The sequence below is a fragment of the Lissotriton helveticus genome, chromosome 1_1, assembly GCF_964261635.1.
Source record: "Lissotriton helveticus chromosome 1_1, aLisHel1.1, whole genome shotgun sequence".
NCBI classification, from domain to species: domain Eukaryota; kingdom Metazoa; phylum Chordata; class Amphibia; order Caudata; family Salamandridae; genus Lissotriton; species Lissotriton helveticus.
The window spans coordinates 1,917,273,099-1,917,294,863 of NC_136057.1; the positions used below are offsets into that span (position 1 = coordinate 1,917,273,099).

A 21,765-nucleotide genomic window follows, 5' to 3' on the forward strand; every position below is an offset into this window, starting at 1 on the left:
CCCACCCGGTCATCTCCTTCACAGCTGGCCGATGTTGTTCAGCTTCAGCTCGGGCATCACACCTACACCACCGCCGGGCATCACGGGGGTAGAAGGCCGCAAACTCTCAATCGGCACAACTTCGGCACCCCGGGTCCGATTCGAATTCCGATTGCAGTGTTCGCGTCTGCCGTGGTTCGTCGTTACGGAGAAATTAAGAAAAGTCAGGATTATTATCAGGATATATGTCGGAGGTGGCGAGGGTCTCGGGAGCCCTAAGCTCACGCGGCCATCTTGGTTGCGCGCGAAGGTCCTCCCCCAAATTCTACGTTATTTAATGCTGTTTCCAAACAATAATGTCCCTGTAACCTTTGTTTTTTTACGTGAATTTCTAAGGTTGTGTGAATTATAATTCCTAACTGTAACCACTAACCTTTGGCAGTCAGTGTGTGTAACTTCTACTTTCATATGGTTGAGAAATATAGTGTCCTTTTACAAAAAATATGTTCTCATTTTAGCTTCTGGAGCACCTTCCATAACTATTCTAAGGGGAGATCATGAGAAAACAGTTTATCTCAAACATTCTTCTTGAAATCCTAGCAGAAGGCTTTTACACAGGATAAAATCACCTTAGAACACACCACAATTCCAGCAATTAGTATGGTACCATCAACAAATTATTTATATTGTAACTAAAATCTGTTATCACCATTTATACTTTCTTCTTTTTGCGACCCTCAAAACCTGCCATACACTACATTGCATTTCAAAAAGGTGCTATCATGTATACTGTCCGAAGATGCCTGGCAACACTTCCTGATTGAAGTATCGGCAGCCAATCAAATTTCAGTAGGTTTTCAATGCTATGTTTTGCTGCCAGATATCTATATTTTTAAAACCATAATATCTCTGTAATGGATTTACGCCAGATCACAGAAAGTACGCTTTCTGAACCAACATCTTACTTTCTGCCAAATTTGGTGTAATTCTATTCAGCGGTTTGGGCTGTAGTCATGTAAAAAAATGAAAAATCCCATAGCCATAACATGGGAAAATGCGTTTGGGACTCCCTTTTTTTCTCGGTCCCCGCTTGACAAATCACCCCAAAACTTTAAACACAGCAGCTGAACCAGAAAAGGACTTTTTTTGAAAATGTCATGAAGATTCGTCAAGTTGCAACAATGTTATTGGCAAAACAGAAAACGCTTTCTCTGTGGAAACTTTGGTCTTAACTATAACTACCTACTGGCTATCACCCGTAGGTTATATATGTATATTTAAAATAGAAAATATATTTAAGTGATTTTCTGCTGGGTCCGCATTCAGTGAGAAATAAAAGATTTGTATGCACTCTACTTTCTGCGGCAATAAAAGATGAGCAGGCATATCAATCAATCAAGGCACTTGAAAAACACACTACATACACGTGAGGGTCTCAAGGCGCTGAGGGGGGTTTTGCTACTGATCGAAGAGCCAGGTCTTGAGGAGTCTTCTGAAGGCCAGTAGGTCTTGGGTATGCCGTAGGTTGGTGAAGAGGGTGTTCCAAGTCTTGGCGGTGAGGTGGGAGAAGGATCTGCCACCGGCGGTCGTTCTTCGGATGCGGGGGATTGTGGCGAGGGTGAGGCTGGCAGAGCAGAGCTGGTGGGTGGGGGTGTAGAAGCTTAGTCGTCTGTTGAGGATTGCTGGGCCGGTGTTGTGGAGAGCTTTGTGTGCGTGGATGAGGAGCTTGAAGGTTACCCTCTTGTTGACGGGGAGCCAGTGCAGGTCTCCCAGGTGGGGTGTGATGTGGCAGCGGCGGGGAATGTCAAGGATCAGACGTGCTGAGGCGTTCTGTACGCGTTGCAGCCGTCTCAGGAGTTTGGCCGATGTGCCTGCGTAGAGGGTGTTTCCGTACTCCAGCCTGCTGGTGACGAGGGCCTGGGTGACTGCGATTCTCGTTTCGGTGGTGATACACTTGAAGATCCTGTGGAGCATTTGGAGGGTGTTGAAGCAGGATGAGGAGACGGCGTTGACCTGCTTAGTCATGGAGAAGGTAGAGTTGAGGACAACCCCTAGGTTGCGTGTGTGGTCGGTGGGTGTCAGGGCTGTTCCTAGCGTTGTCTGCCACCAAGAGTCGTCCCAGGCTGAAGGGGTGGAGCCGAGGATGAGGACTTCTGTCTTGTCCGAGTTTAGCTTCAGTCGGCTGTTCCTCATCCATTCAGCGAAGGCCTTCATTCCGTCATGGAGGTTGGTTTTGGCGGTGTGAGGATCTTTGGTGAGGGAGGGGATCAGCTGGGTGTCGTTGGCATAGGAGATGATGTTGAAGTCGTGCTGTTGGGCGAAGCGGGTGAGGGGTGCCATGTAAGATGTTAAACAGTGGCGGGCTGAGGGAGGAGCCCTGGGGTACGCCGCAGGTGATCTCGGTGGTGTTGTAGTGGAAGGGGGAGGCGGATGCTCTGGGTTTTGCCGGAGAGGAAGGATGTGGTCCAGTCCAGTGCCTTCTCTTGGATTCCGGCATCGTGTAGGTGTGTTCGCAGTGTGGTGTGCAGTGGCGGACCGTGCCGAAGGCCGCTGACAGGTCCAGGAGGATGAGGGCCGCTGTTTCTCCATTGTCGAGCAGGGTTCTGATGTCGTCGATGGCGGCAATGAGGACGGTTTCGGTGCTGTGATTGCTGAGGAACCCGGACTGGGACGGGTCCAGGATGCTATTCTCCTCGAGGTAGCGGGTCAGTTGTTTGTTGGCAATTTTCTCGGTGACCTTCACCGGGAACAGGAGCAGGGAGATGGGTTGGAAGTTCTTAAGGTCCTTGGGGTCTGCCTTGGGTTTCTTGAGTAAGGCGTTGATCTCGGCATGCCTCCAGCTCTCCGGGAAGGTTGCTGTCTCGAAGGATGTGTTGATTACTTTCCGGAGATGAGGTGCGATGGCTGTGCAGGCTTTGTTGAAAATGTGGTGAGGGAATGGGTCTAATGGTGATCCGGAGTGGATGGTGTTAATGATCTAGCTGGTGTCCTCGTCGTTGATGCTGGTCCAGGAGAGCAGGTGGTTGGTACAAGTGGTGGTCGTGGGGGCGGTGGCTGTCGGGGTGGTTGTGGAGTTGAAGTTGTTGTTGATGTCGGCGATCTTACTGTGGAAGAAGGTTGCCAGCGAGTCTTACAGGTCTTGTGAAGGCGGGATGTCGTTGGTGTTGGAGCTGGGGTTGGAGAGTTCCTTCACGATGTTGAAGAGCTCTTTGCTGTTGTCTGCATTGTTATCTAGGCTGTCTTTGAATGAGGCCCTCTTGGCGGCTCTGATGAGTTGATGGTGTCTGCGGGTGGTTTTATTGTGGGCTGCGTTGCTGTCCGGTGTTCGTTTCTCCAGTTTTTGGCATGTTCGTTTGGAGGCCTGGAGGTCTTCGGTGAACCAGATGGCTTTCTTGCTGGTGTGACTGTTGGAGGGTTTGCTGAGTGGGGCGAGGGTGTTGGCGCAGTTGTCGATCCATTTTCTGAGGTTGCGGGTGGCAGTGTCCGGGTTGGTGGAGTCAATGGGTGGGCTCTGGGCGAGGGTGGTGGTTAGTTGGTCTGCGATGACTTTGCTCCAGCAGCGTCAGTTGGGTGCAGTGGTGCATGGTGGGCTGCCTGAAGGTGAAGTGGATGCAGTGGTGGTCGGTTCAGTGGGGGTTCGGTGGTGTGGTTGAAGGTGACGTGGGGGTTTGCGGTGAAGATGGTGTTGAGCGTGTGGCCGGCAGCGTGGGTGGGTGTTTTCACAAGCTGTCTGAGTCTGAGGTTGTCGATCAGGGAGGTGAAGTTGGTGTCGTTGTTGTTCTCAAGATATAAGTTCAGGTCCCCGAGGAGGATGTAGTCCGTGGAGGCGAGGGCGTGTGTGCTGATGAAGTCGGCGATGGAGTCGCTGAACTGTGGTCGGGGGCCGGGGGGGTCTGTAGACGAGGGTTCCTCTGAGGGTGATGTTGGGGTCGATGGGTGCGTTTCGGGGCGTCCAGGTAGCCGGTGCGTGATCATCTGGTGTTGAGTGCGTGGATAGTGCTGGAGTCATAGCAGAGGCGGGCATCATGGTGTTTGCCGGGTACAGCGGTCCTCGCCTAGCGGTCTGCATTTGTAGGGGAGGGGAGGGACGTGCAGCTTGGAGGCGAGAAAACGGGCGGGAGAGCGGGTACAAGGAGAGGGGAGGGGCCGGGTAAATGAGGACAGAGAATAGCAGGAAAGAGACAAACGCAGGCAGGCGTGTATTAAGAAATACCTGGCACAAACAATAAAAAAACAATAATCAGAAACCAAGAATATCAGTAGCTCACAGCAGCCTTGAACACACGAGGCAGGGGACCAGAGGCAGCAGCAGAACGCAGGAGCTGTCGGGTAGAGAGCGGGCCTGTGACTGAGGTCAAGGTCTCATGAGTCCCCCCCCCCCCCGCAGCGGTCTGTATTTTTAGGAGAGGGGAGGGACGCTCAGTTGGGAGGCGGGAATCTACGGAAAAAACAGGGGAGGTGATAGGAAAATATTGCAAACCCATTACAAATGTATTGACGGTGACTTACAGACTCTTTCTAAATGCATATATAACTTACACTATCACTTCCTCTGCTTTACATCTTTTGAAGGAAAATGTGATATCTTCACAACATGGACCAGCTCAAATGTGTGCACTAACACAATTGAGCTGGCACTACAAATGCTTAAATTGCACAAGGTGCATGGGTGATCATAAACGCTTTCACCCTTTTTCCCCACAATTTCACTGCAAGACGCTAACCATCTCTAGAAAAAAGGCATCATACAATTTTCATCTATTGAACAGAGAGCACTATGTTCTTCTGCAGAAGTTTTGGATGGTATGCAAGTATACACAATATATTTATTCAACATATGTGGAATTTCCCCTTTTGAGTACCATTGTTGAACAAAAGACAATCCTGCTTTTGCTAGATTATCTACATGTAGCAATCCTCAAGAACACCCACTCCTTTCTGACTCTGTTACAAAGCATGGCTCTTATAATACTTTGAAGCCTGTCCTTGCTTCTGAATTCCTCGCAGCACCTGATCCTTTCATTACTTCTTTTCACACAGATTTAGGAAATGTATTTTACATCATTCAAACAAATAAATCCTGTTGTGGGTTAGCACAGGGCATCCTAGATATTTTAACTGTAGAGATAGTAACATGTTACAGTATTAAATTGTATACACCTACAACAAATGTTGCTGAAGGTGCTTTTTTGCCATAAGTAGACATGATCAGTAGGTGCCTTGATAAACAAAGAAGCTTTTTGCCAGTTTACCCGAGAAAGACGGACCTTTAACCGCTGGAGCTGAAACATTTGCACTTCAAAAGACTCATTCCACATCTGTGATCCATAAACGCACCATATTTAGCTGACTTACTGCTCACTGTGTTTCATGCTTTAAACACAACTGGCATCACCTATGTTTTTAAAACCATTGGGTCTGGCTTGCTGATTGGGTTAAAAACTACTATTTGGGATTCATCCTTTCATTTTTTTGTTCTCCATTTTCAGCTACTCTTCTCCTTTTGGGGTATACGATTATGATCTTTTTCCTGCTGGCGATAATAGAAATGGACATGAATAGAAACATACTTTACTCAACAGAATGTCAATGAAGCATAGCTACTGCATTATCGCTTGGAGGAGAATGACTTGATTTTTCTCACTGGACTTTCTGGTTTTGCAAATCACAGCCTCCACAAATGCACCCTGCATTTATTGCGTAAACTGTTTCCAAATTGTTGTCTTGAATATTCCTTTGGAACAAGAAGCTGTACTTCCTATTGATTGCAGGTAAGTTACTCGATTAATCAGAGAGCATCAGACATTCTGCAATAAAGTGTAGCTACGCACCATTAAAGCTGGTGTGTATGAGTCTTCACCTGTGGTGATTCTTGGGTAGATTCCTAGAATATGGAAGACTGAAAAGGGAGGCAGAGCTTTGGATTTTTGGATGTCCCTACTTGGATAAAGCTCCCTTTTGATTTGCATGTCATCTCCAATCAGTCAGCCTTTAAAAAAGGCTGAAAACTTGTCTTTTTAATCATATTTGAACGAAGGGTATCTAGCTTCTGACGTCTGGCTACTGTGCCGGGACACTCTATTGAGTAGCTGTGCACATTATACATCTAATTTCATTAATGCATTCATGCGCAGAAAAGAGTGAGACAAACTATCCCACAATTCTCGGATACCTTCAGTGTCACTCCAAGAAGCACTCCAACAGTGGCTACAACTTTTTCACTATATTCATCTACAAATACAACATCTTCAATCTTCAATCACATCCTGTCTTCGTCTTTTCAACAATTGGTGCATCTCAGTATTGCATCACTTTGTTCCAACATTTTCGACTTTTCTATTGGGAATGGGGCTTAAAAAACATTGTGGAAAAATCACAATTGTATCCATCCAGTTCTTCACTCTTCCGTGCTGCAAGTTTGAAAGTTTCCATATGTTTTCATAACTATACAAACTCCGTAAAACAAGAGAAAGACAATCAGAAGCTGCTGTTAATTATCTACTGTTGGTGACCGAAAACTCCTCTGCTTGTAAGAGATGTATATCCCTGACATAAGTGCCCAACTGATCTGTTGTCTGGTTCTCCAATGCTGATTTTTTGTCATAGGCAGACATGGATCATGCATTTGCACCAGGAGTTAAGCGGCATAGGCATGCTGGTAGCAGCATACCGTACAGTGATAAGAAGTAGTGAACAGGAGCTTTTCACCCTCTGTCACTGGAGTGAAGCCTACTGGCTCACTTACCTTTGAAAAAGTTCCACTGCTGTATGCTTAACCTACCCTTGGCTTACATCAGGTAGATGTGGAGTGCAGAGCAGCACAGGAGTAATGACTGCGCTCAATGTGTGCTCCTGGGATGGGTACAGTACAAGGATAAAGCAGTACTGTGCAATGCATGAGCGGTCAGTGCATGTACCGGGTGTTTGTATGCCTTTCAGGAATACATTACATGACAGATGTAGTACTGTGCAGTGCGTGTGCAATGAAGCATGTTCTGGGTGTATGTGTGCTTGGTTAAGTACTATACATGAAGTGTGAAGAGTCGTGAAGCTGTGTGCATGTTTGTAATTAGCACACCCAGGTTAAAGATAGAAATGCTGAGCAGTGCATGCATATTGAGTGTGTGTGCTAAATGAAATGCATGTGCACTTCTAATGGTACAATGGATAGAGGTAACAGTGCAGAACAGTAAGTGTGATATTAATGTACACTGAGTAAGTGTGCCAGCATTAGTACATAACATGGAGGACCCTGTGTTCTGTTTTGAGAAGCCCAGACGTGCCTGTTGAAGAAATGAGGAGCAGAGGAATTCCCCCAGACAGGATTGTGCATTGCTGCATTACTGTGAGCTGGGTGGGACCCATACTGGGGTAGAAAAGGAAGAGACTCCCTTTGCACTTCAAAAGACTGTTCCATAAGGAAAGAAGAAACAGAGAAATGTCCAATTCAAAAGAAGCAGAACGCCAACATAAAACTTCAAAGACTCAGACTCGGAATTATATTTTGGTGTCTGAAAATGGACTATAAGAAGGGTAGGATGAGACCCCAATTGTTTTCATCTGCCAACCAGCCGGACAAGCTGCATGAGAAGGGGAAGCTCTGCAAGACTTCTGCCTGTGATCATGACTGTGGGCAAAGGCCTACTAGCCTCCCTGCTGGGTGAGAGGACATCACCCATGGAAACGAAGACCACCTGCCTGGAGCAACAGGGTCTGCCCACTTGACAAGCCAGTGTGCCGTGTATGGAAGAGAAAAGTGTTGGAGGAAGCAACACAGACACACATACACAGAGAATCCGAGGCAGCCACAGGAGTTCTCATCCCCAGACAAGGTTCCTGATCAGTCCGGTTTTCTTGTAATTAATCAAGCGGGTGTGCATTGTAAGACATATATTCTCTGCACTGAACTCCAAAACTAGAAAGAATGTTGTCCATCAAACAGCATGATTTAAACAGTCACTAGACACTGCTGGACTGCACCCGTTTGAAATATAACGATTCATCACAGAAAGATGGGCACTAAAGAATACACTCAACAAAACAACAAATAGAGTTTGGAAGGGTAACCTAAGCGGGCTGCAAATTAAAAAAAAAACCAAACAATATCATCACTTGGATTGCCCCCTTTAAAGAACCTACCTGATGATTGCATGGGCAGTCTAGCATACTATGACCATGAGAGGAATTAACAGTAAGGGGCCCATTAGGATGGCGGACGGATTGCCCCCGCCAGGCTGGCGGTAGCCACCGGCGGCCTGGTGGGGGCAATCCGCCCGCCATCCTCTCCTGAATTTCTCCCGCCATATTAGTATGGTGGGGGGGACCGCGGCGGACGGAAAGACCATCCGCCGCTTTTCCGCCTCGGTCGCCTTGCGGTTGGGGCGGAAAAGGTTTAATATGGTGGCTGTGTCTATTAGACACCGCCAGCCATATTACAGATGTCTTTCTGTGGTGGCGATGCCGCCACGGAAAGGCTTGCGGGCTTCACTTTGGGGGCCCCCAAGGGGAAGGAGGGATGAGGAGTGCACACGGGGGCTACCTGTGGTACCCCCCTGCATTTACATAAACAAAGCGGCAGGCACCGGGCGGTGCCTGCCGCTTTGTTTATGTAAATGCGTCACATGCATGTTTAGCATTGTAGTGGGCGGTGCCGATCCGATTTATGGAACCAAACCAGAGACGCTGTACCAGGAGGAGCAGGAAGGCCGACTATCTACTAAATGATTGGTGGTATTATCGCTAAAAAGACGAGAGGTCAACCCCCGAGATTTTAATGCCAAAGGACGAAGGGGAATAGGTCTTCGGCTGCAGCGATTTTCGAGTTTCAACTTTCAATTGAATGACAGTTGAAGAACCAAATCTAATTCGGTGGCTCCCCTGGACAGAGGTAACATCTGAATAACTTTTATTCAAGTGCATATGAACACATACCCAGAATAACTGAAGCCTGGGACGCCATTGCATTCATATATCCATATTAGGATCCTGAAACATTAATAACTCTGAGGAAATCCAGAGTCCTAACATTTGAGAATCTGTCCTGAAGAAGGTGCATATATGCATACATACAGAGACAGTAAAAACATCATTCAGCCATGCATAAATAATGCACCCCTACCAACTGGCACTTTTCCGTGCAGTGGCTGTGCAAACTGTGATAATATTATTAAAGGAAGTCTCATTACCAATAAGAATGTTGAGATCAAAATTAGGGGCTTTATGAATTGCCGCACCAAAAATGTAATCTATTTAATAAAGTGTCCGTGCCAACTCATCTACGTAGGTTAGACCTCTAGAGTGGTTTGAATCCGCATGAACGAACATTGATCAGCGATTAAAAACAATAAGAAAGGTGCGCCACTGACTGATCATTGGAAGGCAGCAGGCCACACAATTGATGACTTTAAATGGTCCTGTCTAGAGACAGTAGTGATCAACGCAAGAGGTGGTGACATTAACAAAAAAAGAAAAAAACAAGGGCAATTTTATATGCCCAAACTAAACAGCGTCAGAGTGGGACTGAACAGTAGAGAAGATTGGGAACGCATAATAGAATAAGCAGAGCTGTGAGATGTTGGAGTCAATTTTTTTTTAAATCAGTGTACAATCATATTATAATCAAGTATCAAAATAATTGATGTCAGCTAATATGAGCTATAGCAGTCTTTAAAATAAATGTGTCATAATGATGTGCCTACTCTCAGTCTTACTCTAACCACTATAACAATGGTCTTGGTCACATGCTTGCCCCACGGGATTAAAACGCTTAAATTGTTCGTTTTCCCTTGTTGCACGAGATCAATAAGGTTTCGCGCAATATTAATAATATGTCTCCAGATGGGCTGAAATAGAAGTTTGGTGAGCTATAAGGAAACTGGCCTACCATATAAATGACTCTATTCAAATTGGAGCATTGCACAGTGAGCGCGGCAGGCAGGTGTCTGTCGCCCTTTGCGATAATTGATAGTATGAGGTGATGGTGAAAGATGTCTAGGGGACATGTATTACTGCATGACTAAGATCTAGATTACAATCGAGCATAAATAGATTTCCGCATTGTCTTTTAAACAGTTGCGGGCACGAGAAATCCACAGTGTAATGTTGTTAACAACACAAACATAATGCTCTGAATAATCGTAGACAGTTGTCTACTAGGAAGCGCAAATGACTGACACCACGGAGAAGATTATGAGATTCAAAACCACATTTTGTCAAATAGCGCTCCATAGATGCGAGCACGAGAAACTATCAGTTCGGCAGACCATGCAAAACTTAAACACTACAAAATATAAAGCTTTGTATTGACAATTTAATAAAAAAAACACGAGCGATTGCCACCGCGTAGAAGCCTCTCTGACACGGGTGGTAATACAGCCAATAGCTTTCGTTTATAGGCCCTTCCAATCAGAAAGTACCTCCTATTTAAGCGTAAAGCCTCAACAAAGCGTCTATTCCGATCCGATTTACGGAACCAAAGCGGAGACGCTGTACCAGGAGGAGTAGGGAGGCCGACTATCTTCTAAACGGTAAGGAGGGTGGGGGAGCTTAGTTAATATGTCTCTGTCACTCTGTATATTTGATTCCTTTGCTAAGTTATCGCTAAGAAATATTGTCCGAAAATTTAGGCCGGCTACATCGTAAGCACATCGGGAGCTCGACAAAATGCCCTGTATCCAACGAGATCTCCGCTGCATTTGGTTTAGCTTAATGCATGTTAAAACAGCTCAAGTATGTATGTTTTTCCCAATATTTAATGTCTGCTTAGAGCTTAATAAAAGGCAGTGATAATGCAGTCGGTTATATCGCGAATACAGTGGGAGTCGGATTAAATGCCTTGTTACCTCCCAGCCGATTTGAGAAACCGTAACGCATGCATTTATATTTAAACAACATGAAACTCATTATTTCTTAACCTTATTTTGGGGCTCGGCCATGTCACTCATCAGCCTAATTAAGATATTCTAACGCATCCTACTTTTGGCGGGCAAAAAAATTTAGGCCAACAATTTAGGCCAATGTTTTCAAATAATTATTATGATGCAACTACAAGATTAGGTGTCTAGGAATGACTGTTTTTTACTAAATGATAAGATTGCTACTACAATAATAGCAGTCCAGAAATTATTGCATAAAACTATTGCCTAAATATATCTAAAGACCAACGATTGGCTAATGCAGGAGATAAACGGATAAGCAAAAGCATAGTCGGTCACACTAAGAGATGGTTCCAGCTATCTCTATAAATAGATATTACAGAGACACTAATTCTCCCAACAGATTGGTGGTATTATTGCTAAAAAGACGGGAGGTCCACCCCCGAGATTTTAATGCCAAAGGACGAAGGGGAATAGGTCTTCGGCTGCAGCGATTTTCGAGTTTCCACTTTCAATTGGTGAGTCCTGCGTTATAAACTTACGCCTACACAATAGGATAGAGGGTTGTGACACTGATTTTTTAACTCACATTACCCCTTCCAGAATGACAGTTGAAGAACCAAATCTAAATCGGTGGCTCCCCTGGACAGTGATAACATCTGAATTACTTTTATTCAAGGTATCGTTGTTTTAACTTTAAAAACACGGTTTTAAACTAAGGCCGTGGTGATTATAAACAATTAATCAGTCATACTATATCATCTTTATTGATAGTGCATATGAACACGAACCCAGAATAACTGAAGCCTGAGATGCCATTGCATTCGTATATCCATATTAGGATCCCGAAACATTAATACCTCTGAGGAAATCCAGAGTCCTAACACTTGAGGTATGTTACCTAGATGTATACTAGTGTTTTATTTTTTGAGAAAAATACCCAGATGAACTATCTGTTAATTCCGGGACTTAGCAACCAGCCTATTTACCTAGACATAGCGTAAACAGGAGATAAAGAGTGAACATATGCAGTGTCGAGTGTGAGTCTTTTTAAGTGTAGTCTACACTTTAAAAAAATAATAATAAAGATAGTACATGATAAAACTAATAGTGATCAAGACAGAACTACGTAGTTTGTTTCCTGTTGTATAACTATTTTATTCATTGTGATTATTATTGTTTGGTAACTCTGTGTCTTTTTATGTAGAATATGTCCTGAAGAAGGTGCATATATCCCCCAAAAACCGAAACGCCGCATCAACACATGTTCTCTTGAACATTTTTTAATGATTTTGTGCAAAAATTTCTTTTCAACTTTTTTAGTATTTGTGTATATTATTCAATGATCAATCTCTATGTAATTCATGATTTTAATGTACAAATAAGATGTTCATTGTTTATACAACTGTATTAAATGAAATAACATATGTGTATGCTCTGTTTTAAACAAACTCTTAATAATAGTTCTTGACTCGTTGGAAAAACGTTTTGCATAAATGATTTTAACACTGTCAACACTAGCATAGTTCACCTCCCTTGTTTTTAGGTTGCTAAATAGTAAGGGTTCTATGATAGAACTTGCAATTACTTGCTCTAAATTGGTTGGACTACTTAGGGAGCCTGGTTATTTGTGAGGGACACTGCCTGTTTTCTTTTTCTATAAGACACCGCCAGCCATATTACAGATGTCTTTCTGTGGCGGCGATGCCGCCACGGAAAGGCATGCGGTCTTCACTTTGGGGGCCCCCAAGGGGAAAGAGGGGTGGGGGTGCACATGGGGGGTACCTGTGGTACCCCCCTTCATTTACATAAACAAAGCGTCAGGCACCGCGCGGTGCCTGCCGCTTTGTTTATGTAAATGCGTCACATGCATGTTTAGCATTGTGGTGGGCGGTGCTGAGTGCACCGCCCGCCACAATGCTAAACATGCAGGATGCGCCCACCACAGTGGCGGGCGCATCCTAATACCCCCCACGTGACCACCGCCCTTATGGCGGGCGGTCCCATTCACCGATGGGATGGCGGGCGGACTAAGTCCGCCCGCCATCCTAATGGACCCCTAAGTGTCCAAAAAGTAGACAACGTTTCAAGTACCTCGCACAATAATATCACTTGTTAACTTATTGTAGATACTGGTACCATTTCAGTTGACAAAATTTGTACCAAACTACTTATCCTTTAGTGGCCATCACAAAATGTTCCTCTGTTACTCTTTGTCTCCCCTGCCCACCTTGAAACTCACTGCTCCCCACCTCAGAATCCGTTGCCATCAGCTCTTTAAAGGTCAATAGTTTCCAGCCTCACACAAATGTCTTCTGGGTACCCAGGGTAAAGTAGATATTCCCTTTAATGTGGTTGAGCAAATGAGCCAGTATAGATTTTTATAACTGGTGGCTCGTTTGGTCTTTTCCCAGCCCAAGAACTCTTTTGGCAAATGTGTTTTAGTGAATCTAAATGAATGTGATACGAGTTTGATAAAGTCTCAATTTAAAATCAGTACACATTTATAATAGAATTATTTTGTATAAAAGAAGGCGCAATCCAGTAATTATACTCACTCTACTGTAGTTTAAGTTAGCTGATTAGCTTTGGTGTCGCACTGAACAAACACTGAAAGAAAAAGACACAATTTCACAATGCATAAAAAGTGTCTAAAAACATTGCACATTCTTAAAGATTCTAAGTGTAAAAATCCCATATTATGGCTGATATTTCATCAACGGAGTGCTAGAAACACTTGTAGGAGACCCAGGGTAGGGGAAACACTTAGAAGACAAGACAATGTTTCTCATGCGCCAAACTATAACTTTTCACTCACATTTCCTGTCAATTAACAATGTCCAAACTTCAAGATGGTTTTTAACACACATCTGCTCTATCCCCCCCACCTTTCTTACTATCACTTGCTAGTGATGGCCTACGTATCAGATGTCAGCCCTCAAATTAAAAGTGCTGTCAAAGAAATTTCGCTAATCCCATTTTATATGTCCCATTCTCGGATCACAGTTTTGCGGCTGTAATAAAATGTTGCATCCCAAACCTATATAACATGTAATGTATAACATCATAGATTTGCACCTCCATCTTCATGGCCAAAGGGATCTCTAAGCACTGCTCTGGTTAGCTAACTTTGAGAGAGAACTGAATTAAAAACAGTTGTGAATTAAAGGTAGCTGTGAACATGACACCAGGTAGTGCAGACCTCGCTCTTCTTTACCTTTGGAAGGAAGAGGAGGGCTGGTGATTAGGAAAATAAAAGATGTAGGAAAGGCTTTATAGCTCTCAGTTTTCACTCCGTTCCTGGTGGATTCCTGGTAACTGCTTTGTCCTGGCCTCTTCTCCATTCTTACTCTGCCCCCAGCATTGGTGACTTTTCCATCGTTGATTGCGGCTCTGCAGATGGAAGAGTCCTGATGGAGAAGCATCACTGGTTATAAATATGACATTTCAACTTTACTCCCTAATTTCTGTCCCCAATGATCGATTAGCTTGCTATGCTTTCTGCGAGATTACATAAAACAATCAACACATTCAATGGATGTGAGCATAAATAAACTTACTTCTGTGTATGTAACAGTCCCCCACACCTTGGCTTCCGCTTTCAGGCATCCTTCTGGGCAAATAACTCTATAAGTGAAGATAGATAGTAGATTCAGCTCCCAATGTGTGCACCTCGGCCCTGAGTCAATGAAATACTCTTTTGACTCTTGAAGTAACACTTAATAAGCTATCAAATTAAGAAGCGCAAAATAACATACATTGTTGTTTTTTGACAAATATGTTCTACTATTGTCTTTTTTGTCCAATTATCTACATAGAATACCATAGAAGACACCCCAAATAAACACGAGTTGAGTTTGCAAGTGTGACCTACGCTGGCCTACAAAATAGAAAAGAGCAGATGAGATTTCGGGCACCTCACCTAATAGTGTATAATACCACTTTTTATCTAACTGCTGAAGCTTCTGCCACTTCAGTTCACACATTTAGTCTCACATGACATATCCTTTGATGGCCATCTTAAGAATATCATTTTTACCCCTTGTGTCTGCTGCCCACCCTGCAGCCAACTGATCCATACCCTACAATCTGAGGCCGTCACCTCATAAAAACCAGTAGATTTAAGCCTCGCACAACTGACTTCTGGGGATTGGGGTTAAGCTATTGTTTTAAATGTGATTGATACAATTAGCCAGTGTAACTTACAGCTAGGGTTTTCGTTTGTTTTTTTGCAGCTCAAGAACTCGACTGGCCACTGTGTTTTATAGAATCTCAATTTACGTAATGTGAGTTTGTAAACTTTTGAACTGAAATGAATACAAATAAGTAATATACTCAATAAAGACACCACATTAATTGTACTCACTCTGCTCTATTGTGCTTGATTTGAGCCCCTGTGGTGCTGCACTGAACAGGAACTAAAAGAAAGAGAAGCAGCATCACAATACACAGAGTGGAGAAAGAGAAGCACCATCACAACACACAGAGTGGCTAAAATCATCAGTTTTGCTTAGAGGTTGTAAATGTGAAAAGCGCAAATATGTCTGACATCTCATGTACAGAGTGACAGAAGGACTCCAAAGAGACCCAGGAAAAGACGAACACTTTACTTTTAAGAGAGAAAAAAGTATTTCAAATGTTTATTTGAATCCTGTTAATATTCACTCATATTGTCTATCTTTAACTGACATTAGCAGTGCCCAAGCCTTTAGAACAGGTTGTTTTCACACAGCTGTTGTATTCCCACTGGGTAACAAGCTGTCCCGAACATGCTACTGATGGGATACATATTAGATGTCAACACAGAAACTGTAAGTTGCTCTCGAAGAATAGTTGCTAAGCCTGTTTCGCGAGTCCCAATTCACTGATCACAGTTTTGCATCTGCATTAAAATGTTGCCTTCAAAACTTATGTACAATGTAGCATGAGACAAAGTGCACTTGTATTTCCATCTTCATTGCTAATGACAATTGTATGAAGCAATCTGGTTAGTTTCCTTGGAGAAAGAACGGAATAAGAAATAGTAGTAAATAAACTGTATCAGTGAAGATATCAGCACTCAGCCCTTGGATCCCTTGCTGATCGTTACCTTCGGGAGGAGGAGGGCTGGTGATTGGGAAAATAAAAGATGCAGGAAAGGCTTTATAGCTGTCAGTTTTCACTCCGTTCCTGGTGGATTCCTGGTAGCTGCTTTGTCCTGGCCTCTTCTCCATTCTTACTCTGCCCCCAGTATTGGTGACTTTTCCATCGTTGATTGCGGCTCTGCAGATGGAAGAGTCCTGAGGGAGAAGCATCACTGGTTATAAAATATGGCATTTCTCATTTAATTCTTCATTCCTGTCGCCAATTTTTGCTTAGTTTGGTATATTTTGTGCGAGATTTCAAATAAAAATTGAACACATTCAATGCATGTGGGAAATGGAAAAAAACTTACAGCTGTGTATATTTCATTCCCCCACACCTTGGCTTCCTGTTTCAGGCATCCTTCTGGGCAAATAACTCTATACGTAAAGAGAAATAGTAGAGTCAGCTCCTTATGTGTGCACCTCGGCCCTGAGCCAATAGAATAATCTTTTGACTCTTGAAGTAACACTTAATCAGCAACCGAACGCAGAAGCTGCAAATACCATTTTTGTCCAATTGTCTACATGGAACTCGTCTCCAGAATATCTATTTTCAGTGGCCACAGTTTCATTTGTGTGCAAATGATCGAAGAAACACCACGAGAATTTTAGCTATGAGATTTGTGTTACAGAATCTTGTATTCCAATTTAGAAGTATCATCTAACATTGTAAAGGGCTCAGCCAGTGTTCCTACGTGGGAAATGTTTCGTAAAAGTCCATTAAATGGTCCTCATGATTGCAATGGGAAAATGAATCATATACCTAGAGAGTGGAATTGCTATTCTTAGTTTTATACTGTTGGACCTTGACATCTGCCTTGGTAAAATGACAGACTCCCTTAGGACAACAAATAGAGGATCAATAGTCGAGACCAGAATTAGGTGTCAGAATCCTGAAGGACAACCCAAGAGCCAATATTTCCATTAACCCCTTGGAAACACAGTGTGCTCTCTTCAACACTAAGGGGCTCATTAGGATCGTGGATTTCCCGCATCCTCTGGGCCGGCAGAACCCACCGCCGGCCCGGAGGATGCGGGAAAACCGCCGCGGTTGCTTTAAAGACCCACCACCAAATTAGGATGGCTGGTGGGTCTTTGAATCTGTCCGCCGCTTTTCCGCCGCGGTCGCCTTCCGACCGCGGCGGAAAAGCATTAACATGGCTGGCGTTGTCTATCAGACACCGCCAGCCATATTATGATAGAGTAAAAAGTATGCTTTTCCACGGCGGCTTTTCCGCCATGGAAAAGCATACGGACCTTCACCCAGGGGCCCGTTGCGGGCCCCCTGGGTGAAGGGGGGGTGGGGGGTGCACATGGGGGGTACCTATGGTAACCCCCTGCATTTGCGTGGACAAAGCGGCAGGCACCGCGCGGTGCCTGCCGCTTTGTGCACGCAAATGCCGTGCATGCATTTTTAACATTGCGGCGGGTGCAGCTTGAAGCTGCACCCGCCGCAATGTTAAAAATAGAGGATGTGACCGCCACCCTGGTGGTCACATCCTAATCTGTATGGAGGGACCGCCGCTGCCCCTGCGGACGGTCCCTCCTACTCTATGGTGGCGGACGGACTCAGGTCCGTCCGCCATCATAATCGGCCCCTTAGTATGGGGGTACTTCATCTAGAGAACAGTATATCAGGTATAGGCAATGTTTTGAATAAATTCCAATAATCACCTTCTCAACCAATAAAATATTCCCCCAAATAATCATTGTATATTTCTGCTTAAAAAGAAATCTAAAGAGTATGGCGCTATGGGGCTTTCCTACTTCTGCCTTCATGTCGACTGGTTGGAAGTAAAACAAACACCACTGCCAGCTTCCTTACTCTTGAACAATAATCTGTCAAATGTCTCTCAAAGCACACATCGGTTGACCCATAGATAGGACACAAAAAAAGAATAAGTGTTTGTGCAGACATGATAAAGATGGGCAGAAATGGTGTGAAAATGAAAAATAAATCAGTCCTAAATCAGTGGATATAACCATTTATTTCAGTCTTTTAACATTTCCATCAACTACTTCAAATCTGTTTGGAAAATATCTGTTTCCCTGCATAGCTGTGTTTTTTCCAAAGGGGAACTGGACTTCACTCTAAGGTACTCAGCGTGAGAGTAAAGAGAATCCTGATTTAGTTGGAAACACGTGCTAGCCATCAAATCAGGATCGGAGAGTTCACGCTGTTTTTGTCAATGAAAACATTTCATCCAGTTTCTTGCTGCCTAAAGCAGCTGATTGCTCCAGCGGAAATACCATACCCTGCTATAAGGCACTGAAAGAGTGATTACTGCAAGCTATTTCACAAATACCGTAACATCAGCCATTCAGCCCACTCAGGGTCCATTTAGAGTTTCTCTAACTGTGTTTGTGACAATGGTATATCAAGACCACTTTGAAATCATAATCAAGAGATCTAGTTCCAAATATGTTGCTTCAGGAATTACAGAACTGTTGTCTCCAACAGGAAGAAGACATACTATTTAAAAACCTTTTTGGCTGAGACTGAAAATGTTCCCTTAATTGTTCAAAGGAAATAAGGCTCAAAGTTGAATGGACCTTTGATAAAATCATTTTTATACACATAAAACACACGGAACATTAGGGTTTCTGGTAGATTCCCCACTAAAAAGAAGGCAGATATTGCTAGATTGTTCAACAAGCACATGTTCCAAACCATGCCACCCAACCCCCATATCCTAAATATTACCTACGTTAAAAACAGATCAAACCACACATCTTACTATTAATAAATCAAGCTCTGTTGTAGGGATTTTCAACCAGCTCTTAATTCCTGGCTATATTTCAGCCATCAATACACACCTACATCCTGATTAGTTGATGATTGGATACAAAGTTAATTTTAAGCAGTTTTGGGTGCACAAGCCTCACATCACAGATCAATTTCCACAGAGAACCAACAGTCGCCTCCTGAGCTCCTCATCCCCAGAGAACTTTTCTGGTAGCTCCTTTTCTCTTCAAGTTGATTACGTAAAGTGTATTTTAAAAAACATATTGCAATCTAAGCAGGAGTATGAAAGATAAATGGTTTGTGGCACTCTGTGGGTAGATGTGTGAACTGGATATGGTATATCAATTCTGCTTGTAGTAGGGTGCAAGTGGGTACCGCCCTCCGATCCAGGGCATAAGTGGCACAATGTGTGAAGGTAGTGTTGTATTCAATGGGATCAACGTCCCCACTTAGCACACCTTTTGGTAGGTTTCTTCTAACAGTTATTACTTTGTCATCTTGTTTCAAACAGCCAATATTTAAATCACTTGGTTCATTTATTTTAGATCATGTTCTCTGTGTTGCGAAATCACACATGTACAATAATCACAATTCATTGAATTCAACTGATAGATAGCCACTGCTTTTCGGGACAGTGCCCTTCATCACAGGAACTTTTCTGAAAATTTGTGCAGATGGCAATAATCAATGATGCAAGACATGCAAAACACAAACACATTTTCCAAATACTTAACCTGGAGTTATCAGATCAAGAGAATCATGTTAAAAGACTGGCCTATGGTACAAACCTTAATTGACTTTTAGGACATTTTTGTTAATTCCCTACTTTTTTCATACCAGAGAACAAGAAATCTTAGTGAATGGTTAAACAAACCTACTGCATCTATCACCAAGGTTTACAAGGGGACTACACCGTGCCTAAACTGTGGTCACTGTAACAACATATTCAGAGGAGACACCATGACACATCCCACAAAAAGGGATCAGTGACAGAATATCGACAACACTAATATCGACCTACAGAAATATCGGGACATACATATCATTGGCAAAAGTAGCGACCTCCTATCTTCATAATGCTAAGTACAAAAATATCGATAAAAAAAATTGTTGTTTAAAATAGCGAAGTACAAAATATCATTTTGTATATGTGTAATATGTGCAAAAAATAATGTCAAATAAAGTCAATATATTTTACTTAACATTTTTTGTAGATTTATTTGTCCTTTTTTAACATTCTAAGTAATAAATGTAATTTTTAATAAATTAAACACACATATATAAAATGTAATATTTACTTTAAAAAATTAATAAATAATAATTTTAAATAATTATAAAATGTTAGAAATATATTAAAAATACAGATAAATAAATATATATACACCTTTAACATGAAAATAGAAAATAAAACATTTATAATATAAATTATAATATTAAAGTATGTAATATTTTTTAAACCTACATTTTACACTACATTTACTGCAACAGTAGGGAAAGTGTTGGATAGCGGAGGGTAAAAAATTACTGTTCCCACTCCAGCAAGTGCAACAGTAGGGAAAGTGTTGGATAGCAGAGGGGAATAATTTAATATTCCCACTCCAGTGAGTGCAACAGTAGGGAAAGTGTTGGATAGCGGAAGGTAAAAAAAATACTATTCCCACTCACACGAATGCAACAATAGAGAAAGTGTTGGATAGCGGAGGGAAGTAATTTACTATTCCCACTCCAGCAAGTGCAACAGTAGGGAAAGTGTTGGATAGCAGAGGGGAATAATTTACTATTCCAACTCCAATGAGTGCAACAGTAGAGAAAGTGTTGGATAGCGGAAGGATATAAATTACTATTCCCCACTCCTGCGAATGCAACAGTAGGGGAAGTGTTGAATAGCAGAGGGGTAAAAATTACTATTCCCACAGAACAAAATCCAAATGTAAAAACAAACAAAATATCAACTACAATACAAAATATAATAAATACCCCAAAACAAAACGTATATAAAAATATAAAAATTAACAAAACATTAAAAAAAGTAATGTGGCAAAAATCGAAAATTGACAAAAAAATATAAATTATTTAAATTTAACAAGAAATTTACAAGCACATATTTTGTAATATAAATTATTTGTATTCAAAAAATTAAAATTACATAAATGTAATATTTATTTTCCTACCCTATAACATCACACAATTTACAACACACATCAAAGATAAACAAAATTGTACCTCCATAATTAACACAATTAATTATCAATTACACAAATATGAAAAATTAAAAAACACATTTAAAAATTTACAAAATAATATACAAACCAAATGTTACAGCTATTAAACCTAAATCCCCAAGGAAAGTAAAAACTAAACAATTACCAAAAATATGTATCAATTAATAAATTAATATTAATGATCAAGTAATGATTAATCAATTTAAACTAAATTACTTTCAACCCTCTAGCCCAATAAACACTAAAACACACACTTAACATATTTACACAATTTCCATAACTAATTTTACATTAATAATTTAATATTAATTAACAACACATCATTAATTCATTTAAAAAAGACTTCCCACCATTTACCACTATAAACCCCACAACTCACACATCAAAATGATTGCACAATTGGCATATTTAAATTTTAAATAATTAATCAGCATTAATTAACAAACAATTATTTTATAAATAAATAAATGACCTCCCACAATATTCCCCAATAAATTCCACCACCAATTTTGCACAACATGACACAATTAACATAATTAATTAACAATTATTTAATGAATAACAATTAACAAGCAAAATATAAATAATTATCAATAAACTAATTCACACAATTAACACTATAAACTAAAATTAATTAAATGTTATATTAAAAATATTAGCAAATGAACAAGTTACTTACCTTCGGTAACGATATATCTGTAAGAAATATTAGTTAGTTCCAGATTCTTTACCTTAGAATTACCCCCAGGCATCAGACTGAATCCGAAAAGTTTTTTCTTCAGCAGTACCTCTGCACGTCGGAAGGTGGCGTTGGTCGGTTC

The 21,765-nt window shown here is 42.1% G+C and overlaps 1 protein-coding gene across 4 annotated transcripts in view; it reads right to left on the reverse strand.

The window, feature by feature from the left end:
* LOC144754948 (uncharacterized) overlaps positions 1-21,765 on the reverse strand; it is a 286,959-nt gene that overhangs the window by 56,266 nt on the left and 208,928 nt on the right. For 3 of the 4 annotated variants that reach the window (XM_078643315.1, XM_078643333.1, XM_078643308.1), the window contains 6 exons: positions 16,288-16,354; positions 15,943-16,132; positions 15,220-15,271; positions 14,414-14,480; positions 14,071-14,263; positions 13,412-13,463 (listed from right to left, as the gene is read on the reverse strand). In XM_078643315.1, coding sequence (XP_078499441.1) covers positions 13,423-13,463; positions 14,071-14,263; positions 14,414-14,480; positions 15,220-15,271; positions 15,943-16,132; positions 16,288-16,354 — 610 coding nt within the window. In that variant the 3' untranslated portion in view covers positions 13,412-13,422. The remainder of the gene's footprint in view (positions 1-13,411; positions 13,464-14,070; positions 14,264-14,413; positions 14,481-15,219; positions 15,272-15,942; positions 16,133-16,287; positions 16,355-21,765) is intronic. The other variant, XM_078643324.1, reaches the window with a different exon arrangement.